The sequence below is a fragment of the Colius striatus genome, chromosome 21 (genome assembly GCF_028858725.1).
Source record: "Colius striatus isolate bColStr4 chromosome 21, bColStr4.1.hap1, whole genome shotgun sequence".
Lineage (NCBI taxonomy): Eukaryota > Metazoa > Chordata > Aves > Coliiformes > Coliidae > Colius > Colius striatus.
This window is the reverse complement of record NC_084779.1, coordinates 3,017,567-3,036,345: the sequence shown is the minus strand read 5'-3', so window position 1 is coordinate 3,036,345 and position 18,779 is coordinate 3,017,567. Positions and strand designations below refer to the sequence as shown.

At 56.3% G+C, this 18,779-nt stretch overlaps 1 protein-coding gene across 2 annotated transcripts in view; it reads left to right on the top strand.

The window, feature by feature from the left end:
* Window positions 1-2,681: 2,681 nt before the first annotated feature.
* Window positions 2,682-18,779, top strand: part of SLC2A1 (solute carrier family 2 member 1) — a 30,858-nt gene continuing 14,760 nt past the window's right edge. Inside the window, exons 1-10 of one of the 2 annotated variants that reach the window (XM_062013154.1) lie at window positions 2,682-2,775; window positions 8,114-8,206; window positions 13,164-13,324; window positions 13,494-13,734; window positions 14,378-14,540; window positions 14,626-14,813; window positions 14,931-15,035; window positions 15,118-15,219; window positions 15,476-15,679; window positions 16,965-17,156. In XM_062013154.1, coding sequence (XP_061869138.1) covers window positions 2,758-2,775; window positions 8,114-8,206; window positions 13,164-13,324; window positions 13,494-13,734; window positions 14,378-14,540; window positions 14,626-14,813; window positions 14,931-15,035; window positions 15,118-15,219; window positions 15,476-15,679; window positions 16,965-17,156 — 1,467 coding nt within the window. In that variant the 5' untranslated portion in view covers window positions 2,682-2,757. Of the gene's footprint in view, window positions 2,776-8,113; window positions 8,207-13,163; window positions 13,325-13,493; window positions 13,735-14,377; window positions 14,541-14,625; window positions 14,814-14,930; window positions 15,036-15,117; window positions 15,220-15,475; window positions 15,680-16,964; window positions 18,412-18,779 lie in introns of those variants that run through there. The other variant, XM_062013155.1, reaches the window with a different exon arrangement.

The window sequence follows — 18,779 nt, the reverse complement described above, 5'->3', positions numbered from 1 at the left end:
ACCGGGCAAAGGGTTTTGCTCAGGGTGGGGGGTGTTGCACTGTTTGTGGGGTTTTGCGTGGGTTGGGGGGGTTTTGGGGTGTCACAGAGGGTACAGGGGATCACACCAGGTGGGAGATGTTGCACCAGGTGTGGAGTTTTGTACCAGGTCTGGGGTTTGGCACAGGCTGCGGGGTTTTGGATGGCTTGGGGGGTGTTGCACGGAGGGTTCTGTGCTGGGCCTGGGATGTTGCAGCGAGGCTGGGGGCTTGCAGAGTGTGCAAGGTGTTGCAGGGACTGCAGATGTTGTGCCAGGAGTGAGGTATTGCACTGGGCACACGTGGGCATACGTGTGTGTGCCCGCATGCAGATGTATGCACATGTGCACATGCACTGATGCATGTGTGCTGTGATTCATGCATGCACATGCAGGCAAGGGCATGCACGCATTTACACTCAGAGAGGCCCACAAACACACTCAGGTGTGTGCATACACATGCACACAGGTGCACAGACGTGTGTGTGCACATGCACAGGTCATGGGGGCTTGCAGCAAAGTGCTTGCACAAGTGCACACACACTCATGTGAGTCTGTACAGGTGCATACACATACACACACACACAGAGGCACACACAGGTGTGCACATGCCCAAGCACATGCATGTAGGAGCACATGTTGTACACACACTTGCACACATGCACATGTGCACACTTGTGTGTGCACACATGCATGTACAGGTACATGCACATCAGATGCATGTCCATGCACACACACACAGGGGTATGCACACATGTGCACAAGCACATGGATGCACGAGCACACATTGCACATGCAAGCACACTCATGCTCACAGGTGCACACACGGTCACATGTGCACACGCAAATACAGGTGCATGTACATACACGCATGTCATGTGCATGCACACGCACACAGAGGCACGCACACGTCTGCACGAGTACATGGATGTCCAAGTATGCATTGCATGTGCACACACACACATGCATACACACACACATATGCACATGCACACACACGTACATACACGCTTGCATGCATACACACACACGCAAGCACACACTCACAGGCACGCACATGCACACACAGAGGTGCACACATGCACATGCACACACACACAGAGGTGCACACACGCACATGCACACACACACAAGCACACACATACTCACAGGTGCACACATGCACATGCACACACACACAGAGGTGCACACATGCACACACACACACACACACAAACTCACAGGTGCACACATGCACATGCACACACATAAACATGCACACACACACGCACACACGGGCAGACACATATGCACATGCACACATATGCACATACACGTGTGCACACACATGCAAGCACACACACACACACACTCACAGGCACACATACACACTGGTGCACACATGCACACATACAGGCACACACACACATATGCACATGCACACACACATGCACATGCACACACACGTACACACACAAGCAAACACACTCACCAGTACACACACACACGTACACACAGAGGTGCACACATGCACATGCACACACACACACACAAGCACACACATACTCACAGGTGCACACATGCACATGCACACACACACAAGCACACACATGCTCACAGGTGCACACATGCACATGCACACACACATAAACATACACACACACACGCACGTGCACACACACACGGGCAGACACATATGCACATGCACACACGTGTGCACACACATGCAAGCACACACACACACTCACAGGCACACATACAGGTGCACTGGTGCACACATGCACACACACAGATGCACACACACACATATGCACATGCACACGCAAATACATGGTTGCATGCATACACACACACGCAAGCACACACTCACAGGCATACACACGCACATGCACACACAGAGGTGCACACATGCACATGCACACACACACACAGAGGTGCACACATGCACACACACACACACAACCACACACACATGCACAGGCAGACACATATGCACACATATGCACATACACACACGTGTGCACACACATGCAAGCACACACACACACTCACAGGCACACGCATGCACACATACACACAGGTGCACTGGTGCACACACATAGGTGCACACACACACATTTGCACATGCACACACACATGCGTGCACACACATATGCACATGAACACACACGCACACACACACACGCACACAAGCAAACACACGCACAGGCACAAACACGCGCTCGCACACCCGCACACTCACAGGTGCGCACACACACACACGCGCACGCACACGTGCACACGCGCGCTCGCGGGCACGCTCACGCGCGCGAACGCGCTCCCGTCACGCGCGCGCAGGCACGCGGATGCCCGCACACGCCGCGCTCACCCTCCCACGCTCGCACGGGCCACCCCCCCCCCCCTCCCCCCCCAAAACAACCCACCCCCCGCCGCCCCCCCCCGCCCCTCACGCCCACGTGCCGCCCCACACGCTCTCACCACCCTCCCCTCTCCTCTCCCCGCCCCCTTCGCGCCCCCTCCCACACCCCCTCCCCGCCCCCCTCCGCCCTCCCCCGCGCCGGCCCCGCCCCGTGCCCCGCGGCCGCCCAATGGGCGCCGCCGCCCCGCGCCGCCGCGCGCCCGCCGTCCCGCGCCGCGCTCTTAAGCCGCTTCAATGCCCCCGCCGCGGCCGCGCGCCACTGCCCCGCTCCGCCGCGCGCCGCTCCGCACGCCAGCCCCGGCCCCGGCCCGTCCCGCCGCCCGCCCCGCCGCCCCGCGGCCGCCATGGACACCGGCAGCAAGGTGAGCGCATCGCCGCCGCCGGGGACACGCGTCCCCTTCCTCTTCCTCCTCCTCTTCCTCCCCCCTCCCTCCCGCCGCCGAGTTACACAACAGCGGTCGTCCGCGGGAGAGACGGAGCGAGGGAGGAAGGGAGAGGGGGGGTTGGTGGTGGTGGTGCGGGCAGGGAAGGCGAGCAGGGGGTGTTTGGGCTCCTGGAGGTGTCAGGCGCCGCGCCGTGCCGCGGACACGCGTGGGTGCGCGCCCGTGGGCGCCGCGACGGTAACGAAAACATTCGGGTTGAGTCGAAAAGGCCTTAAAAGCGAAGGAAACCTCCCCAAAACCAGCGCTGGCGCTTCGCAGAGCCCAGGAGAGAGAGGTTTGGGGGACTTCCCCCACGGGAGAAAATTCCACGGAAAGAATCCCAAAAAGGGCATTTTTGGCTTTATTTTGGGGGATGTAGAAAAGGCAACAAGCCGCCTAAAGTGCTGAATTTTGGGGTTTTTTGGGGGGGTTCGGGGACGGGGTGACCCTGGGAAGGGCGAGGGGATGACACCCCTGAGCCTCCCCCCGCCCCGCATCGGGCGATGCTGCGGGACAGCCGCGTGGCATCGCGGCACCAGCTCCCGCCACCGTCCTGTCCCCAATCCCTGTCACTTTCGCCCCCTAAAACTGAGTTATGAAATAACATCAACTCAGCCGGGCCGCTCAGCAGGGACCCAGCGCTACACCCCCCAAATAAATGGATTGATATTATTAGAGGTAGCTTGAAGTGAAGCCCTAAATGAGGCCCGTGAGTTAATTGCGGGGGAGGCATTAACGTTAGACCCCGGGGTTCACTCTTCCAGCTTCTCTTGAGGATGCTTCCCCCCCTCCCCTCCCCAAATATTCCCTCCTGGGAGTCTTTTGGGATGGATTCAAGTATGTTGGGCTTGGTTTGTTGTGTTTTGGAGTTTTTTTAAAGCTCTGTGGCCATGCAAAGCGTTAATTAACCCCCCAAATCCTAATTTAATCGCAATTAAAGCCTCCTCTTACATTTTTCCCTCTGTAGGAAACGACTCCTTTTGGGGTGGGTTTTTTTCCCCTCTCTCTCCCACCTCGGGAGCATTTGGGAATACCGTTTGTGATTGAAATCTACATGTAGGCATCTCTATTTCTCGGAACGATTTGGTTTCCAGCTGGTTCTGCCCCAGCCCCGGTTCTCTTGGGCTGCGTTTTTTGGGTGAGCCGTGGGATTGGGGCTGGCAGCCTGGAACGTGACGCCCGGCAGCGCGTCCATGGGAGGGGGAGGAATTAGCAAGAAATTTGCTCTCGGAACGAAGAAATCTGATGCTCTGCCGCTTTGGGCTCAACTCCCCGGCTCCTGAAATGGAGATGAGAAGAGGGGGACACAATGTTTCTCCCCTCTTGCTTTTCCCCCGTCTTAATTACTCCATTAGATACGTTTGGGTTAGAAATGATTAAATGGCTTTTCGAGGTAATTAATGGCAGGGAGGATTCGCTGCGACGGGGCCGGGGCTTGAATTCAGAGCGCAAAGAAGAGGGGAAAAGGGGTTTTTAGGCAAGCAGCTGGTGCTGTGAGGAGGTGAGGGAGGAGGGAATGAGCTTCCCCCCCCGCTTTATTAAACTTAAGCCGAAATAACGTTGAAGCGGGACGTGCTTCTGTGCCCACGGAGCAGAGCTGCTCTGGCTCTTTGCATGCGAAAACATCTCCCGGGCTCGTCGCAGACGTTTTGTGGTTGCAAAACTCGGCGAGATCGTGTCGCCGTCCCCGGTTGACCTTTAAGAGAGGGGAGGGGAGAAAAAAAAACCCCACACCAACCTAACCCAGCCCAAACCAATAAGGCCACTCTGACGCTGCTTCCCCTCCCCATAGTTTGCTCTCGCGCTGATAATCCTCCCATCCCTCCCCCCCAAAAATCTTAATCGATTCACCGTGCTGGGGATCGACCCCTTTATTTAGCTGCATAAAAAAAACCCATCCCCGTGGGGAAAAGCCGCTGTTGGGAGCTGGTTTTATCCACCCCTCGGTGGGTGCGTAAGTTTTTCCTGGGCTGGGTGCCAATGTGTAGCCGAGTCCTCCCGGGCAATGGCCGGATCTGCTTCTCTTTTACCCCAGCGAGCGTGCACGAGTGTGCAAACAGAAGTGCAAGATGCTACAAGGCTGCACCTTTCCCCCCCCTTCCCCAAAATCACCCCTTGCATCCAGCCCAGGGTGGCACTTCTTGCAATCAGCCTCCCAGAAGCTCGTTAAACCCTCAGAGCTCATTTTTATCAACTCCCCAAATACGGATCTCCCTGAAATTCCCTCTTGGGACGTTTGACTTTTTGTCTTTGATTAAATTTTGATGGAAGGGATTCTTCCTTTCCTTGTTCCAGAAGGCAGGCAGCCTCCTCAAATCCTGTTGTGCTGGAGGGTAACCCCCCTGAAAAAGAACTGTAAAGGAAACGGGGGGCTGCTGTGTGTTTGGGGGGCTGCTGCTGCATGTTTCAGGAGAGCCTGCTGCCTTTTGAGAGGGGGCTGCTGTGGGTTTAGGGGGGCTGCTGCTGCATGTTTGAGGAGGGGCTGCTGTGGGTTTAGAGGGGCTGCTGCTGCATGTTTGAGGAGGGGCTGCTGTGGGTTCAGGGGGGCTGCTGCTGCATGTTTGAAGAGGGGCTGCTGTGGGTTCAGGGGGGCTGCTGCTGCTGCATGTTTCAGGAGAGCCTGCTGCCTTTTGAGAGGGGGCTGCTGCATGTTTGAGGAGGGACTGCTGTGGGTTTAGGGGGGCTGCTGCTGCATGTTTGAGGAGGGACTGCTGTGGATTTAGGGGGGCTGCTGCTGCATGTTTGAGGAGGGACTGCTGTGGGTTTAGAGGGGCTGCTGCTGCATATTTGAGGAGGGGCTGCTGTGGGTTCAGGGGGGCTGCTGCTGCATGTTTGAGGAGGGGCTGCTGTGGGTTTAGAGGGGCTGCTGTGGGTTTAGGGGGGACGGCTGCTGTCACCCCACGGGTTGACATCTCTGAGCGACTCAGCTTCCGCCTTTGGGCCACGAAGGAAGCAGGAAGCAGCCAAAAAAAAGAGAGAGAAGTGGTTAAAATGACAAGCACCACGTTTACCTTGCTGTAAGGCACAGCAATCTTCGGGGGACCATCCCCAATGTTGGCTGGGTTTGGGCTGTAAATAAGTTTATTGCCCAAAGCAAGAAGGGGAAGCATGTTGAGTTAATTCTTTTCCCCTCTCTCTAAACTCTAAATAAAGCTGCAAGTGATAAAAAACCCGACTCCAGCAGCCCCTGCCTGTGCTTTGCAGGAGTTTCCCATGCAAGGCTGCCCTTAAAAATCAACCTCTCTTTTTTTTCCCCCCCTCTCCCTCCCTGCCCCCCCCCATCAGCCTAACTCGCCATCTTACGCTTCTCCTTTAATGGTGAGGTTAAAGCCGAAAGGCTCCCGGATCGGTGTGTTTGGAGCCGGGCAGCCCGAAGCCAGTGGGGAGGAGCTGACTCACCCTCATCCTGCCCGGGGAGAGCCTCCAAAGACACCGGCAGCCTTCTGACCTACTCGGCCCTACCCCTATCCTCTTCAAGCTGCTGGAGTTTAGCCAAAAAGAAAAACCCTTTGTGTTTAATTTGTATTAAAGGTTAAAACCCAAAGATGGGGCTTTTTCTGTTAGAGGTTGAAGTTTTTCGGTTAAACCCGAAACTTTGGGGCTTTTTTCCTTTTTTGCTCAAGGTTAAACAACCAAGTGACTTGTTTTCTGAAGGGGTTTGAGGGAGGTTAGAACTAGGGAAGGAGTTTTCTTGTTGGAATCTTGGTGGGGTTGGAGCACAGACAAGGTGTTGTTACCTGTCACCTTCCTGGAGCAAAGTTCGTGCCGACGTGCATCCCCGGCCGTGACTCAGCCCTACGTGGGGACAGCGTGTTGCCTTCCCTAGGGGGGTGATGCTGAGGAAAAGGTGCTACCCCCCCAAAAACCCCAATTGGTGAACTCCCCCCACAACAAACCCCAAGGGATGAAGCCCCCAAAACCCAAAGAAAACGGCTCAAAACCCCATAAACACCCCAAACCCCTTTGATTTGATGCATTGATTCAAGCAGAGGTTGTTTGGGCATCCTGGTGTCCCTCGTCCCATCCTGGAGGGATGAGCTTGAAGTGGGAGTTTGGCTTTTTTTTTTGGAGGGGGAGGTTTCCTTGTTTCTTTTTCCTTGTTTTGCTGTGATACCAACAACTTCCCAGCCTGTTTTCACCCTTCCCACCCAGGGTTTTCTTCTCAGGGTGGGTTTATTCAGGAACAAACCCAAGTGCCAAAACCTCCCAGAGTAGTTGTGTTGGGGCCAACTCTAATTAATGAGCTTCATTAATGAGCCTGGTGTTATTCCCTGTAGCTTTTCTTTTTCCCCTTGCAAACTTTAACCCAGGGGAAAGTGGCTTGGCCAGAGAAGGGAGGTCAGGGAGCAGCACTTTTGAATAAATCATAGGAGAAGGTTGAAAAAAACGCTTCTTAAACAAGAAAACATCCCTTTTTGGGGGGTGTTTGCTTTGGAATTAACCCCCCTGCAGTGGTGGGGGGATGCATTTAGGTGGGGTCTGACCAACACCGGCTCCTTGGGAGTATCAGAGATGCTGGGGAAGCATCCCAGGGTTGAGGTGATGGGCTGGTACTGGGGAGAACCGGGAGAACCCATCCCCCGAATTAAGGGGCTTAGAAATTTCACGTGGCTCATCCCAAAGCTGATTACCCGGGAATGTCGGATCCTGGTTCTCAGAGCTGAGCGCTGGGAAAATCTCCTGCCTGGGATAATTGGGGCCGTTAACGAAGGTGGCCGGAGCACCGACCTGCCCTGACCACCCCCCTCCCCTCCCCCGGCACCCAAACAAGGCTCCGATTGTCACACCGGCTGAAGCGGGAGGGGAAAGGAGGCGGGTGGAGGGTGTGCCAAACAGACAGGCTTTTGCTGAGTGACTGTTAATTAGGCTCTGATGCAAAAACCCACCCTCCTTCCACCAGCTCTTCGTTAGCGGCTGCTGCTCGCCCGGCGCGGATCCGGCGCTGGCGCGGAGCTGGTGCTGGCTCCTTGCCCGCCTGTCACGTGCAGCCCTCGGAGGGGATCCTGCGAGCCCTGATAAAGCCTCCTGCTCTAAAAAAAACCCCTGCAACCGTCCCCAAACAGTGTTTTTAGAATCGATTTGTCCCCTGAGCCTGCGCCGGTGCCATAATAAAAGCGGCTTTTTCCTCTCTTACCCAGCTTGGGGCACTTGGGAACCTTCCTCATCTTGCAGCTCCCCTGGGGATGCCCCTTGTGGAGTGTGTGTGTGTGGAAAATAGGTGGGACCTGGAGTTTAACCCCTAGTTTTGGTTTCCTTTCTCCCTCCCTGTTTGCCACAGATGACGGCTCGCCTGATGCTGGCCGTGGGAGGAGCGGTGCTGGGCTCCCTGCAGTTCGGCTACAACACCGGTGTCATCAATGCCCCGCAGAAGGTGAGCCCAAAACCCCACCCCCAGGCCCCAAACCCAACCTGCATCCACTGCCAGCCCAGCGAAAATAGTACATCCCACTAGGCAGCTTACAGCCTGTAATGGGATTGGGGAGGGAGTGATTCCCCTCCTGCCTTCCCAGAGGGATTAGTTTCCTCCTGGCTTCAGTGTTGTTGTTGAGGAAAGAAAACAAGCCATGTCAGGAAGGAGTGTGCAGGATGCTCATGGGGTGGGACTGGAGTAGCTTTGAACCTTGGGGAAGGGAAGGTTTAGGAAGTTCATGAGGGTTTGAGTCATGTGGAAAAGGGAGGGAACGAGCGGTTCGGTGGCAGCTTTGCATCCCAGAGCCTCTGAGCTGCTGGAGAGAGGCTGCTGCAGGGCTGCCAGGATGCTGAGGGGATGGAACCTCTTCCTTCTGAGGCAGGGCTGCAGGACCTGGGCTGTTCAGCCTGGAAAAAGCTGAGAAGGGACCTTGTCAATGCTGATAAATCCCTAAAGGGTGTGTGTTGAAAGGATGGGGTCAGTCTTTTTTCTGTGGTGCCCAGAGCCAGGACAAGGGGTGATGGGCATAAGCTTGATCACAAGTTCCCCTGGCACAGGAGGAGCAGCTCCTTTGGTGCTGAGGTGAGGGAGCCCTGGCCCAGGCTGCCCAGGGAGGGTGTGGAGGCTCCTTCTCAGGAGGTTTCCAACCCCACCTGGACACGTTCCTGTGCCCCCTGAGCCAGGGGAACCTGCTGTAGCAGGGGCTGGAAGGAGCTCTGCAGGGCCCTTCCAACCCCCACCACTCTGAGATTCTGTGAGAGAAAGGGTGCAAAGAGGGATGGAGAGCAGGAAGCATTTGCACCTTCCCCTTGCCGTGGCACCAGGACCCTTTAGTGCCTGGCATGTAGGTGTGAGCCTTGAAAAACTTGACTTTCCATGAAATATGTGGGTTTTTTGAGGTATTAAAGGCTTGGAAATGTTAGCTGAGAAATCCCAGAGGCTGCTTGTGAAGTTCAGTGCAGAACTCCATCCCTGAGCACTGTCACAGCCTCTGATTCACTGCCCCAAAGAACTGAAAGCACCACAGCAGGATTAATGCTGTGAGGTTATTAACCCTGTTACCAGCAAGCAGGCTGCAACATCTCACCTCAAATGCTGGAAAAGCTCCTTGCAGGAGAGAAGACCCCATGCAAGAAACTCCCCACACCCTCATCAATGTGGGAAGAGCAAAAAAGGACTCGAATTGCCTTTACTTGAAGTGCTACAATAAATTGTACTTAATGCCAGTGAGGGGCCTGAGCAGGATCTCCTGTGGCTGGAGGCTCTGGCTCCTGTCAGCACCCTCAGTCCTGCACCCATGGCCACACACACCCCTCTGCCAAAAAGCATCTCCCTGCTAAAAAGTGTGTTCTCCTTCCCTGGGACTGAAGTGCATCTGTGCTCAGCCAGTGTGGAGCATCCTTCTCTGGAGACAGGAGCAGCGTTTGGAGTGGTGGCGAGCTGGGGAGTCCCTGGAAGCCACGAGCTTCTGATCCCAGGAGCTGCTGCCTGGCGTCTTCTGATCCCAGGAGCTGCTGCCTGGCATCTTCTGATCCCAAGAGCTGCTGCCTGGCATCTGCCCTGGTTTTCCTCCTGAGCTCAAGCTCAGTGGAGAGCAGGTGCTCTGTAATTACCACCTTGTGTGGAGCCTGGCCCTGCTGCAGTGTTATTTCTCTGGATGAAGGACTTTTCTCCATCCTCTCCTGCCCCAGGAGATGTGGGCAGGGACTGTGTCTGAGCTGAGCTCTTCCCTTGGCAATGAGCCCCAGTTCCTGCAGACCCTCAGCAAAGCAAGATCTGACCCCTGGGATGAGTTTTGCCTCAGTTTCCCTCATGGTTTTAGGATTAAACTCTTTGGGGCTGGGTGTTTTAGGGGTGAGTCACCCAGTGGGTAACCTTGTGTTTGGGGTGCAGAAGTGATAGGAGGAAGGATTTGGGGTGCCCTGTGTTAGGGGCTCAGGGAGAGGCAGAGTGCTCTGGCTATGGGGGGGTCATCCCACCTTTAAGGGTGGGGATGCACTGGGGTTGGGGTGCAGGATTGGGATAAGGATGTGTTGGGGTACAGGATGAAGATGCATTGGGATAAAGTGGGATACAGGATTGCAGATGGGATGTAGGATGGAGATGCATTGGGGTGAGGGATTGAGATGCATTGGAGTGTAGAAGGAGGATGCATTGGGATAAATTGGAATGCAGGGCTGGGATAAACTGGGGCACAGGATTGGGATTCAGAAGGGAGATGCATTGGACTGGGGATGCCTTGGGCTGCAGGGTTGGGATTGGCAGGCATCAGGATAAAGTGGAGTGCAGGATTGAGATAAATAAGGTCACAGGACTGGGCTTGGGGATGGATGAGGGTGCAGGATGGGGATGCACTGGGGTGTAGAAGGAAGATGCACCAGGATAAATTGAAAGTGCAGGATTGGTTTTGGGGTGGGGATACACTGGGAGGGGGATGCACAGGGGTGCAGGATGGAGATACATTGGGATTGAGATGCACTGGGGCACAGGAGGAGGGTGCATTGAGATGGGGCTGCACTGGGGCACAGGATGGAAGATGCATTAGGAAGGGGATGTACTGGGGCACAGGATGGAGATATATTGGGATTGGGCTGCACTGGGGCACAGGAGGAGGATGCATTGGGATAAGAATGCCCTGGGGCACAGGAGGGGGATGCACTGGGATGGGGGTGCCTTGGGGCACAGGAAGGGGATGCACTGGGATGGGGGTGCATTGGGATGGGGATATGCTGAGGCTGGCAGGGGAGCATGGGGCTGGACTGCATCATTTCCCTGTGGCTGCCAGCAGCTCCCACAGCCCTGCTGAGAGGCTCCTCTCTGGTGCACAGGACTGAGAGCTGGTTTTGTGGTCCTCTTCATGTCCTCCCACTGCTGAAACAGCAGCCTGGGCTTTGTGGGGTGCTGGTAGATGGGAGAGGCCGAGGGACCAGCCCGAAACTGGGCGAGGACTGGTAGAAAACACTCAGCTGAAATGAAATGAGGGTGAGAGAGAGAGGAGAATAAAACCCCCAGGAGCTATTTCTTTCACTTTTCTTGCTTGAAACTCATTATTGTTCATCTCTCCCAACAACCAGCTGATGGAGGGAAGTGGGGAGGGTTCATCCCTCCTTTTGGGAGAGAGCTGGGAGGCTTTTGGGAAAGTAGGGAGGGATTCTGGGCGCTGTGAGGTTTGGTGGAAGGTGTTTGGAGACCTCCTTACCTCCCTGAGAGCCTGAGCCAGCCCTCAGTTCTCCAAAGGATAATGCACTTTGTTTCTTTTGGTGACATGAGGAGAAAGAGGAGGGGGAGGGAACAGCCTCCCCCCAAAGTGTCAGAACGTCCAGGCGAAGCGGGAGGTGAACAGAATCCTTCCACTCCTGAGATCTGAGCTGTCAAAGGAGCAACTTAAAGAACCCCAGTCTGGAAACCCCTAGTGAAAGCAGGGGGTGTGTTTCCTGAGTGGTTCTTGCTTGTGCTTTCATGGGAAAACCAGCAAACAAAGTCTGATTGTGCAAAGGTTTCACTTGGGAGCCTGTGACATCCTCAGAGGCGCTTGGTGTCCAGCAGCAGCTTCCCCCTCTGCCACGAGACCTCAGTTCCTTCCACCCAGGGTCATGTGGGTGTTGCAGGGAGCTTTTGCTTTTAGATTGCTTTTGGTTTTGCCCCTCAAGTCAGTTACTGGAAGCTTTTGGCAGGGAGCTGCCTTTACAAATAGGTTGGGGGGAAAAAAAACCCAAAAGGAGGTGAAGCAGGTGAAACAGGGGGTTGTGTGAGAGTGGTGGTTAAAAGCACGTGCCTGTCTCGGCTGGTGGTGGTGTAAAGTTGCAGCAGAAGGGTTGTGTTGAGGGAAAGTTGCAGGGGGGGAAAAAAACCACCCCTAGAAATGAAATTGAAGGGAGTTTGTGAGGGGATGGGGATTGCTGAGCTGCCTGGATGACCCTGCTGTCATCCCTCAGCATCTCTGCCCACTGAGACAGAGGCATCTCTCCTGGTCCCCTGTGCTGTGGGGAGGAGTGTGACCTCCCCATGGCCGCCTGCTGAGGCCAAAGAGGTGTTTTGGCAAGGCTGAGGCTCTCTCGGGCGAGCCCAGAACCCGTCCGGCTGCATTTCCCTCGCGCATCCCGGCAGGTTCCTCCCTTGGGCTGGAGCTGAGCCACCAGCTCCGGGCTGTGACGCATCGTCTTGTGAGCCTGGAGCCAGCCCAGGCTCTGTAGGTGGCTGGGCTGAGGCTGAGCGATTCCACCTTGTCCAGGTGGGCAACAAAGCCAGTGGCAGCCTGGCTGGGCTCAGCAGTGGGGTGGCAGCAGGAGCAGGGCAGGGATTGTCCCCTGTGCTGGGCCCTGGGCAGGCTGCAGCTCCAGGGCTGTGTCAGTGCTGGGCCCCTCACTCACTGCCACAGGGACACTGAGGGGCTGCAGCGTGGCCAGAGCCGGGCACAGAGCTGGGGAAGGGGCTGGAGCACAAGGGGCTGGGGAGGGGCTGAGGGAATGGGGGTGTTGAGCCTGGAGAAGAGGAGGCTGAGGGCAGCCAGCAGCACTCTCTGACACTCCCTGACAGGAGGCTGCAGGGAGCTGGGGGTCGGGCTCTGCTCCCCAGCCATGAATGACAGGACAAGGGCAAATGGGCTGCAGCTGCCCCAGGGGAGGTTGAGGCTGGAGCTGAGGCAGAACTGTTTCCCTGAGAGGGGTGTGAGCCCCTGTGCCAGGCTGCCCAGGGAGCTGGGGCAGTGCCCAGCCCTGGAGGGATCCCAAAGGCGTGGGGCTGAGGTGCTGAGGCTGTGGGTCAGTGCTGGGCTGGGCAGGGTGAGGACAGGGCTGGGACTGCAGCAGCCTCAGGGACTTTAACAACCCAAATGTCTCTGATTCTGCTCCATGATACCCATGGATGAAACAGGGATGGCTTTGACTCCCTGGCATGATTTCCTCCCCTTCATTTGCAGGTGATTGAGGACTTCTACAACCGAACCTGGCTGTACCGCTATGAGGAGCCCATCAGCCCTGCCACCCTCACCACGCTCTGGTCCCTCTCTGTTGCCATCTTCTCCGTGGGGGGCATGATCGGCTCCTTCTCCGTGGGGCTCTTTGTCAATCGCTTTGGACGGTGAGTGCTGAGCCTCAACCCCTCACCTCACCTTGGCATCCCATGGGGGTGGCTTTGTGCAACACCCCCCTCCACTTCTTGCCAAGAGCTGATGTTTGGCTTCTCCTGACACCCCTTCAGCCTCCCTGAGCCCCGTGACCCTCCTCACCCTCCTCCCTTCCCTCTCCAGGCGCAACTCCATGCTGATGTCCAACATCCTCGCCTTCCTCTCTGCCATCCTCATGGGCTTCTCCAAGATGGCTTTCTCCTTCGAGATGCTCATCCTCGGCCGTTTCATCATCGGCCTCTACTCGGGCCTCACCACGGGTTTCGTGCCCATGTACGTGGGGGAGGTGTCGCCCACGGCACTGCGGGGAGCGCTGGGCACCTTCCACCAGCTTGGCATCGTCCTGGGCATCCTCATCGCGCAGGTGAGCGCCAGGGAACTGCCTGGAGGGGGTTTCCCTCACCTTTGGTGCTCATCAGGGTCTGGTACCTGTGCTGTGGGTATGTGTGAGCCTTCAGATGGAGCTGGACGTGCTGGGAGGTTGTGAGTTTTTGGGTGGGCAGCAGGATGAGATGATGTTTGTTGGCCGTCTGTGTGTGTCCCTCTGATGGGTGTCCAAGCCTGGAGGAGAGCTGTGAGCAGCAGAGTTGGGTCCAGCTTGAGCTGGGAGAGGGTTGGCTCACAGAATCTGAAGGGCTGGAAGGGAGCTGCAAAGCTCATCCAGTGCAACCCCCCTGCCAGAGCAGCACCACCTAGAGCAGAGCACACAGGGACTCATCCAGCTGGGTTGGAATGTCTCCAGAGAAGGAGCCTCCACAGCCCATCTGGGCAGCCCCTGCCAGGACTCCCTCACCTCAACAGGGAACAAATTCTGCCTTGTGTTGCTTTGGAACCTCTTCTGTTCCAGCTTGTGCCCGTTGCCCCTTGTCCTGTCACTGGCCATCCCTGAGCACAGCCTGGCTCCAGCCTCCTCACACCCACCCTTGATGCATTTGGAACATGAATGAGCTCACCCCTCAGTCTCTCCTCCAAGCCCCAGCTCCCTCAGCCTTTCCTCTCATCCTCAGGTGTTTGGTTTGGACTTGATCATGGGAAACGACTCTCTGTGGCCGCTGCTCCTGGGCTTCATCTTCGTCCCTGCGCTGCTCCAGTGTATCATCCTGCCCTTTGCCCCTGAGAGCCCTCGCTTCCTCCTCATCAACCGCAACGAGGAGAACAAAGCCAAGAGCGGTGAGTGACCCCCGGCCCCGAGCTCACCCCACCACACAGGAGGCTCCTCAGCTCCTCCTCACTCCACCTCTTCCTTCCCCTCAAGTCCTCAAGAAGCTGCGAGGCACCACAGACGTCAGCAGCGACCTCCAGGAGATGAAGGAGGAGAGCAGGCAAATGATGAGGGAGAAGAAGGTCACCATTATGGAGCTCTTCCGTTCCCCCATGTATCGCCAGCCCATCCTCATCGCCATCGTCCTCCAGCTGTCCCAGCAGCTCTCGGGGATCAACGCGGTGAGTTTTGGGGTGGGAGGGGGATCCTGAGTGCTCTGGGTCAGCTTGTTTCACCCAGAACATGGTGAAACCCAAGAGCTGACTCCTTTCCTCATGGTGCATCCCTGCCCTTTGTAGGTCTTCTACTACTCCACCAGCATCTTTGAGAAGTCGGGGGTGGAGCAGCCCGTCTACGCCACCATCGGCTCCGGCGTGGTCAATACGGCTTTCACCGTCGTCTCGGTGAGTTTGGGCTCGCTGGACAAGGTTTTTCCCCATCCTGTGTCTGTGGGTGTTCTGATGGATGTGTGTCTCCATCCAACAGCTCTTCGTGGTGGAGCGAGCCGGCCGCAGGACGCTGCACCTCATTGGGCTGGCGGGGATGGCGGGTTGCGCCGTGCTCATGACCATCGCCCTGACGCTGCTGGTGAGCCATGGGTGTCCAGGGGATGGGGGGCTGGGAGGAGGAGACCCTGCAGTGCTGCCCCTTGCTGCAGTGGCTTAGGAGGAGGTGTGGTTGGAGAGGAGGAAGAGCTCACCCTTGTCAACCCTGCTGCCCACACCTCTCTTGAGGTCCCAGAAAGGTCCTGGAGGAACCTCGTGGCTTGAGCCTCATCATCTGGGGTGGCCAGATGCTTCAGACCCCTTCACCAAACCGACCTTCTCTCTTTCTCTTGGACTAGGACCAAATGCCCTGGATGTCCTACCTCAGCATCGTGGCCATCTTCGGCTTCGTGGCCTTCTTTGAGATCGGTCCAGGCCCCATCCCTTGGTTCATCGTGGCAGAACTCTTCAGCCAAGGCCCTCGTCCCGCTGCCTTCGCCGTTGCTGGGCTCTCCAACTGGACCTCCAACTTCATCGTGGGGATGGGCTTCCAGTACATCGCGGTAAATCACCTCCTGGGGCAGCAGCGGCGTGGGCACAGGCCCTGGCTGGGCTGGGGGGCTTCACCTGAGCTCTGTGGCTTGGCCTGAGGTGGTTGGGTTGGGTGGTTGCCCCTAGGGAAGAGGGAGGGGGTCAGGGCCTAGGGAAGGAGCAAGGAGCTGGACTCAGTGATCCCTCTGTAATGGGGAACAGAGAGATGGTTCCTCAGATGGTTGGGTTGGGTTGGGTTGTTACCTCTAGGGAAGAGGGAGGGGGTCAGGGCCTAGGGGAGGAGCTGGGCTCAGTGATCCCAATGGGATGGTGATGGGATGAAGCTGGAACACAAAAGTTCCATTTAAACATAAGAAGAAACTGTTTCAGTGAAACCCTGAGGGGGCTGGGTTGGGTGTTCACCCCAGGGAAGAGAGAGAAGGCCAGGGCCTAGGGAAGGACCAAGGAGCTGGGCTCAGTGACCCCTCTGTAATGGGGAACAGAGAGAAGTTCCTCAGGTGGTTGAGTTGGGTTGGATTGGATTGGATTGGATTGGATTGGACTGGATTGGGTTGGGTTGGATTGGGTTGGGTTGGGTGTTCACCCCAGGGAAGAGAGAGAAGGCCAGGGCCTAGGGAAGGACCAAGGAGCTGGGCTCAGTGACCCCTCTGTAATGGGGAACAGAGAGAAGTTCCTCAGGTGGTTGAGTTGGGTTGGATTGGATTGGGTTGGATTGGGTTGGATTGGGTTGGGTTGGGTGTTCACCCCAGGGAAGAGAGAGAGGGCCAGGGCCTAGGGAAGGACCATGGAGCTGGCCTCAGTGACCGCTCTGTAATGGGGAACAGAGAGAAGTTCCTCAGGTGGTTGAGTTGAGTCAGGTTGGATTGGATTGTGTTGGGTTGGGTTGGGTTGGGTTGGGTGATCACCCCAGGGAAGAGGAAGGAGGCCAGGACCTGGGGAAGGACCAAGGAGCTGGGCTCAGTGACCCCTCTGTAATGGGGAACAGAGAGAGGTTCCTCAGGTGGTTTAGTTGGATTGGATTGGATTGGATTGGATTGGATTGGATTGGATTGGATTGGATTGGATTGGGTTGGGTTGGGTTGGGTTGGGTGATCACCCCAGGGAAGAGGAAGGAGACCAGGGCCTGGGGAAGGACCACAGAGCTGGGCTCAGTGACCCCTTTGCGCCTCATCCAACTTGCCAAGTTCCACCAAAGGGAAGGGAAGGGCCAAGTTCTGGACTATCCATGACCAGGAGACGATCCCTCAGCCAGCCCTGACACCAGCTCCATCCCCTTCCCCCCTCCCCTCTCCACAGCAACTCTGCGGCTCCTACGTCTTCATCATCTTCACGGTGCTGCTAGTCCTCTTCTTCATCTTCACCTACTTCAAGGTGCCCGAGACCAAGGGCCGGACCTTTGACGAGATCGCCTCGGGCTTCCGCCAGGGGGGAGGCAGCCAGAGCGACAAAACCCCCGACGAGTTCCACAGTTTGGGCGCCGACTCCCAGGTCTGACCCGGCCGGCGCCCGCCCGCCCCTGCCCCTCCTTCCCCAGCCTCCTCCTGCCTGGCGAGGGGGAGGGGGGAGGTTTGGTTGGGGCTCTTTCTTTGCTTCTTTTATTTTTTCCTTCTTAAAACCAACACTTTGTACAGAAGGCAGCAGCTGAGGGAGCTGGAGTGGGGAGTGGGGGGAACCTCTGCAGCCTCCCTCGAGCCCAGCCCTCCACTCTTCCTCCAGCCGGTTTGGTGAGGACAGACTGATCTCTTTGAGGATGATGATGGATTTTTAGCTGTGTGTGGGGGGAGGGGGGGGGTGTTTTTCCTCTTAGGAACGATTTTAAGGTGTGTGTGTGGGGGGGGTGAGGGTGGGGTTTTATCATTATCAGTTTTTATTTGGTAGCTGGTTTCACCACGTCCAGGATTTCAAAGCCACCAGAGGGTTCCAAACCTCCCCCCCCCTCCAGCAGCCTCCTTCCCAGAGGTTTCCATTTACCCAGGAGTCACGGAGCCTGAGGAAGCTTTTAAAGCTGGAAACCTCTTGTTTTAACCTTAACACAGGGAGGGCAAACAACTCCTTTGGATTCTCAGTTGGGTTCTGTTGTTAAACGACGAGTTGAGGGGTTGATTTTCAAGCAGCTTCAGTGACTCCCGGTGGGTTCCTTGGGCTGGGGCAGGGGGGAAGGTTCTTCCCTCCCCATGCTCAGGGGCCTGAAGAAATTCCCACTCCTTTGAGTTTCAGAGAGGGGAGAGGGGGGGGAAACCCCCACAAAAAGGTGGAGGGTGAAGGGTGGGGGGAAGTGGTGCCTCTGCTCCTTCATCTTTTGGTTGAATCTTGGCAATATTTGCCCATCAGTGAAGCGCCGGCAGAGCCGACCAGCGGCCACACACACACTACAGCCACCAGCCTCCCCTCATCCCCCCATCCCATGGACACCTCCTGTTCCCTGCTCTTGTGTATAGACTGGAAAATATTTATATTATATCTATTTTTTGTTTGGATTCGTTGTTAATAGCACAAGTGTTAAGTTATAGTCCATGCCAGCGAGCTGAAGTACTGTAAATATTTCTCTGGAGTTCTATTCCCGTTGTGTAATGATCAAAGGTACAGACACTAAGGTAAGAAGCTCATCAACAACAAAAGAAGCTTGTCCAAAGGGCTTAGGATGATTTTTTTTGTAGAGTTCCTGCCCTGTAGTTGTATGGATTGCACTGAATTGCAGGCTGTAGTATATTAAAACAATGAGAAAACTGTTAAAACAACCCAATCCACCATGACAAAAAGCCTCCCTCCTCCTCCTTCTCCTCCTCCTCCTCCCCCCACAGCCACCTGGGGTCAACAGTCCTTTTGCTTCTCTTGGTTGGGGTGTTTTCCTTGCTGCCTGTGTTTGCCTTGGTTTGGGAGTGAGGGCACTTAAGGGAAATGAAGGTAGGCAGAGGTGTGAGTGTGTGGGGAGAAGCTCAAGTCCAGGCTCCCAGTGCTTGAGCTGAGCACAGCCCCTGGGGCTTGTTGAGTGCAAAGGGGTGGGGGTTGGATTTTGGAAGCAAACCCCTGTGAGTGCCAGAGGAAGGTGTGTTTGGGGTGAACAATAAAGGAGAGTGAGTGCAGTGACCCTCCCTCCCCCCTCCCTGCCCT